At 40.7% G+C, this 6282-nt stretch overlaps 1 protein-coding gene across 1 annotated transcript in view; it reads right to left on the reverse strand.

Annotated features, from left to right (window-relative positions):
- The window catches only part of SQRDL (sulfide quinone reductase-like (yeast)), a 28699-nt gene extending 24446 nt beyond the window's left edge, over positions 1-4253 (reverse strand). Inside the window, exons 1-3 of the mRNA XM_018568558.1 lie at positions 4005-4253; positions 3037-3204; positions 2306-2308 (exon numbers count right to left, since the gene is read on the reverse strand). Coding sequence (XP_018424060.1) covers positions 2306-2308; positions 3037-3204; positions 4005-4238 — 405 coding nt within the window. The 5' untranslated portion in view covers positions 4239-4253. The remainder of the gene's footprint in view (positions 1-2305; positions 2309-3036; positions 3205-4004) is intronic.
- Positions 4254-6282: the final 2029 nt, after the last annotated feature.

Consider the following 6282-nt stretch of genomic DNA (forward strand, 5'->3'; position numbering starts at 1 on the left):
GTGACACTCGGCTAAAGCTCCGGGTGTCACCCAGCCTCAGGACGCCCCTAGGACACACTCAGAAAGGAGCGCCACCTAGTAAAAAAGAATTTAGAACGTCTTTATGCAATTCTGCATCTAGCCTCTCCTGGCAAAGAAGTAGTTTAAGGTATTTAATGAGAATTGTTGGGGCAGTGGGTGAGTTCCATTGCCTCAGCAACAGCTACTTTATGGCAGTCTCTGCAGCTGCACATAGAAATCTTCTTTTTGCTCCCCCTCTGCTTAGTTCAGCTACAAACAGTGTATGTTCTGTGTAGGAAGGAGGATGTCCTGTTGCAATCTGGAGCTTTAACATGGTTGAAGGACTCTGACCCGCATTTGACAGCACTCAATGGCCAATCACCAAGCTCCAGAGCTGTCAGACAGGAGGATGGGTAGGGAGTCACATGCCTCCCCATACCCTGAAGTGCAATGTGTCTGTGAAAGTTCTCATTCATCCAGGTCATGGTATATCTGTAAAAAATAAGTCAAGGCAACTGGACTTGCTGTATTTTTCTTGAAGACGACTTAGTTCCGCAATGACTAGCACATGGGCAGTAGGATTTATTTACACACAAATTTAATTTTATACCCAGCAGAAGAACAAATTACTTTGAAAACTGTGATAACCTTGGTAAATTCATATGAAAACATAACATGGATTCCTTGTACAACAGTAACTTTTTTTTTTTTTAAATCAAATGTATAAGAATTTATTTGTAAAGCAACAATCATTTCATACATTTTTAGGGGTGCTGTGTCGATGGACTTCAAATGGGCAAATGCAGTGTGCTTGTGACATCTCTTTAAGATGCTTCTGAGACCATTCAGATATCATTGCTGGTACGCTTGACCGGCAGCTGAGTTTTATCTGACCTGCTTCAGCTGCTTTTGCATTCCTGTAGACTTGTATAAAGAGTGAAGTGCAATACAATACAGTGTAAAACACATACCATTATATAAAAAAAATAGTGATGGTGGAAGTGCTGAGGGAGTGATGGACTTTGCCACGTACTGCTGAAATTATAGGCAATCTGCACCTTTTACAGGAAAACCTGGAGTTTGTCCGCCAGCCCACTGCTATCTCCGTACTTGTCAGTGAGGCCACCAGGGCCGGATTTCCCACAAGGCCAACTGAGTCCCGGCCTTGAGGCAGCAGGGGTGTGGAATTCCAATCTCCTGACGCCCGGGAGATGCAGTTCTGGGTGCCGGGCGGGTGGTTGTTTTCCACATTTAGCCCTGCTTTGGGCAAGCAGGGCTAAATGTACAGCGGGGAAGCCACCGCTTGTTTTATACAAGTGATCACAGCGATGTTGCCAAGATCACTTGTATGTGGCCTGCGTACAGGGGGGCGCATTGAGGAACCTGGCCTTGGGGCAACCTAACACATTAAAAGATCACATAAAGGTAGGAAGGGGCACAGCCAAGCTCTGATTTATAGATTGTATTGTATGTGGTAAACAGTCACTGACTTTGGTCTTTAATTTTTTGCTTTCTACGATGTGAATTGCAGCAATAAATAAAGTAGACTCCAGCAGCGTTGAGAGCAGATCTTGTAATTATCTGAAGTTCTGCAGACCTCATTCCATGTTCCAACAGTCATTCCATGCTCAAAGTTGCTTACATCATGCATTTTACACATAAACCGGTTGAACATCAAACAACTTAACTTGTCTGTATGCTTCATTTATTCAATGAAAGCCACACCACACAGTGTATATCTCTTGGCATTCATCTCTCTTCTATCTGCTAACTCTAACCCAATTCATTACTTTCTCTTTTAACTAGGGATGCACCGATACCATTTTTTTAAGACCGAGTACGAGTACCGATACTTTTGATCAAGTACTCGCAGATACCAATTACCGATACTTTTTCTTAAAGGGACAGGTCACATTTTTTCTAAAGCAACACAAACTAATGCTTTAAGGTCACTTTCTTAATGTTATGATTCATGAGATGACGAGGGAGCCTGACGCCGGTTTCCTGGCCAATCAGAATGCCGGGCAGCGCGTCATTGCACGCTACCCGGCTTCCTGATTGGCCGGGAAGTCGGCTCCATGCTCTCTCATCACAAGTGACGAGAGAGCGTGGAGCCGTTTCCTGGCCAATCAGGAAACCGGGCAGCGTGTAATGATGCACTGCCCGGCTTCCAGATACAGGAAGTACTCGTGCTAGGTATCGGAGCATTTGGGCGAGTACGAGTACTCACCCAAATACTTGGTATCGGCACCGATACCGATACTAGTATCGGTATCGGTGCATCCCTACTTTTAACCCCCACTACCTTCTACAGCACACCACTCAGTGTAATCTTTGCATTCTGCTCTCTTGCTCCGTTATGTCTTTCCCTTTTTCTCCACTCCAAATTCAGCAAGTAAAAGGGCTTTGCACAGTAAAAAGAGTAGGTGCGGTGAGGATGGAATTCAAATGTCAAATTATTCTTATATTCCACAGAAGTGTTGCAATCTATGTGCTTCTGCAATATGAAACACACAATGCAAGATTTTGAATAGCCCCCCAATGCACCTTCAAAAAAGACCTACACTGCAATGCACCGCAGCTCACCACTTTAACTTTAATGTGCTGAGATACAGCTACAGTACCTCATTTTAAATACGCTGCTTAACACAGCACCCCCCAATATACCCCCAGTCCATTAAAAAAGCTTCTGTTGCAGTGTAGTTTGTCCTGGGGTGACTGCGCCCCTAAAATATGCACTCTAGGTAAGCTAACCAGAGTAGTGAGTTCTGAGAGGTTTTTGTGCCTGTGATATTGTAATATTTACCTACATTTTGTTTTATAACCAAATTGAGAAAATTGCAATGTGTTCAAATACCACTAGGCTAAGAAAATGGTTTGAGTATTCAGTATTCAAAACGTTTTCTTAGCCAAGTGTTACATTTTGCAGCTCATACATGAAATCAGTGAGGCTCCAGGGGTTATCTGTGAAAGTGTGTAAAGTTCTGGGGAATACTCTTTAAAAAAAAAGCTGTGTTTCACAAATAAATGTAGTACCTCTTTGTCATCTATCTGGATGGAGTTATTGTCAGGATCAAAGCTTTTTACTTCTGATTTGATCCATTTGACTCCTGAAGGGATCACACTTGCTGTAGGCCGAGCAGAACTTGCCAGCTTCTTTGCACCTCCACCAACCAGAGTCCACATAGGTTGGTAGTAATGTGTCTACAAAATGAAGGTCAACATATTTTAACCAGCACTCATCAATGGGCAAGTTAAAAGGCATTTATAAAGTCTTGGACATTTTTTTGTTCATAATGTTCAGAATAAAAGATTTTTTTTTCTTTTTAGTCAGGTAAGGGTTACATTTTGCATTACAAATATTTGTGCCATAAACAGAGTGTAATTTAATCTCTTGCTGTCTATCTCTCTTCAGAATACACACACAGCTGAATTACACATCCCTATTCCCTGTTTCTGGATCTGAGGATTATGTAGGGAGTCACAATTAGAGACAGACAATCCAAAAGTGAGCAGCTAATGTTGTCTTGTTGGAAAGTCCAGAATGCTCGGCAAACTCTGTTATGAAAGCACCCTGTACTTTTTTAAAGGAAATCTGAGATACCTTTAGGTTTAAAACATTTAGATAATATTTACGGTATATGTACTTGTTACACTTGCCTCTTTGTAATGTAGTATTATTACATTTGACCTAATTCAATCTGCTACCAGCTATGATTTTCTAAAACTGGCAAAAAATATAAACACTAATCCTTGTACACCAAAATATGTAAAACTATTATAGTTTAAGTTTATTTATTAACTGACTGTATGCAATATATACACAACATAACAAACCTAGAAATAGACCATTTAACACATTACAAAATGTGTGTGGATTACAGATATTGTGACTACAATTATAAAGCCACAAGGTTCTGTAAGTTTTGTTATATTATCTATAAATGGCCAACAGAAATACAATATCAGACTGTGGTGTAAAGACAGAAAATTAGCCACTTTACCTCACTGGGCTCTATGATGGCAACTTTCCCAGCTCCGACTTTTCTCTTCATCCGGGCACCCATGGTAATTCCTCCAGCACCGCCTCCAACAACCACCACATCATAATACTCCTTGGCAGCGTATCTATTTGTCATATGTAAACTGCGGTTTGTGCCAATGCTCACTCCAGCCCTTAATATTTGAGCACACTGGTGGACATGGCCAGCACACGGCACTATTCCCAACAAGGCCATCTCTGGATCAGATTAAAATCTGTAAACAAAAAATGACATGTACTTTCATAAATTATTCGCCTAAAGTGCACCAGACTATGGACATTAAGGTACTTAAATATTCTTAACCAGCAGTAAAATATATTATTTGGAATTTCGGGAACCACGGTTTACGTAGCCCTTAAGAGTGAACCAATGCCCAACCCATGCACACTAAAATATTTACAAATTCTATTACATATTCTAACACTTTAAAACAAGCCCCCATTTACCTCTGTAGCTATAGGCATTGTGGAGAAATTAATTCTCAAAATTAAAAATAGTGATAGTGACATCACAGGTTCTTTTACATTACTGTCTGTTTACCTTACCATGCAGAGCAGAATCTTTGCAACCGACCGGTAAGTGTTTTTTTTTTAAGCTGTTAGAAAGCAACTGAAACCAGAGACTAGAATCTTTGTTGTGATCTTTGGGGACCTTTGAGAAGGACGTAATTCACAGTACAAGCAGCTGCAGAGTTCAGACAGGGATGGAAGCAATTTTATGGGGAAAGTGAGGCTTGATTCTTGGAACGGTATACATAGCAATGAGAAGCTTATCAATGGAAATGACAGAGTTTGAATACAGGTCCACTACCTATATTGTTACCTTGGTGGTGGATTAAGAAGAAGAGGAAGCTCTATAGAATTGTGAATAATTAGACTTTGTGTCCACTGATGGTGCTATGACTTGTATGGATGCTCATACCACTAGAAAGCACGTCTGACTGTATTTTTATAACTGTCTTGAGTGGAACTGAGCCACCAAAACTACCCATGTGGTATGAAGTAAAAAAAAAATCCCTCAATAAGTGTCTGTAGAGATTTCCAGTTGTAAAGTTATTTACAGGTGAAAAGTTCTCATTTGCACAAGGTGTGGTTGAAGCATGAAGTCATGCTGATCCTTTCTGGGTAAAAGTGCATTTCAGTCTGCACAGTATGTCAGTCGGCAGCTTTATTATCATCACTTGCCAGGCTGCTATATTCGCAAGGTCTGGAAACATACTGGTCACTGTGGAGAGTAGAAAACCTGACCTAGGGTCTGGCTCAGTGGCCTTTGTGATGTCACTCTCTAGGTTTAGTGGTCATTTACTTGCTCCTGCCGGCATCGGGGCTCTCCCTCTCTTCCTGTCCTAGACTGAAGAAGGTGACAACTCCACAGCCAAGCAGGGATCAGGCTGAAGGCGTGTAATTACTTGAAAGTCTAGAACATGGTGATTGTGACCCACAAGGAAGATAAGAGAGAGATGTATAGGGCAGCATGGGAGCAAATGAAATGGTAAGTGACCACTAGGCTCAGAGACCTAAACCTACAAAAACAATGAGTAAAAAGCAATGGACACAGGAGGAAGGACATCACTTCTACCACTTCTGCCTTCTTCACCTGAATGAACTGAATAACATGACTAAATCATCCCAATCAAAGCCAGAGATCAATCACCACTAACATTAGGATAGCTGTGGCCACCACAACCACCGGGTTGTGAACTGTGGTACAGTCATAAAGTGACCGCTGATTCAATCAGAATATGACTAAAGCGAAGTAAAGTCCACCACATTCATGGCACTCCTGACAGATAATCACAAAATTACCACCAACACCAGTGCCTGGGTTTCATCCATATGCATCTGTTAGGTTTAACAACTGAAAACTGTGACCTTACTGAAGTCTCACACCTTTTATGTCCATCTCTTTATAGTCTTATAGGACTTTATATTTCTGTGTCCCCAATATATTATGATTTGTGATATATGTGTTTATTGATTCTGCGCTGGATATATGAAACAAAAATTCTGTGTCCAAAAAAATGTACTATAGTGAATTAGTTGAATTAATCAAATTAAATTAATTAAAGGCTGCAGCAATAAAGACAACTGGGTCAAATCATATGAGTTTCCAACTATGCAGCGCCAACAAGAATAATAATAATAAAACTAAATAAATGTGTTTAACTTAACAGTAAATTGTGATCGGTGACATAACGTGAATCAATCAACAAAAAATTGGTGTGGATCAGTGTACCCAA

This window comes from Nanorana parkeri, unplaced genomic scaffold (genome assembly GCF_000935625.1).
Source record: "Nanorana parkeri isolate BGI_ZX_2015 unplaced genomic scaffold, ASM93562v1 scaffold1207, whole genome shotgun sequence".
Classification (NCBI taxonomy): domain Eukaryota; kingdom Metazoa; phylum Chordata; class Amphibia; order Anura; family Dicroglossidae; genus Nanorana; species Nanorana parkeri.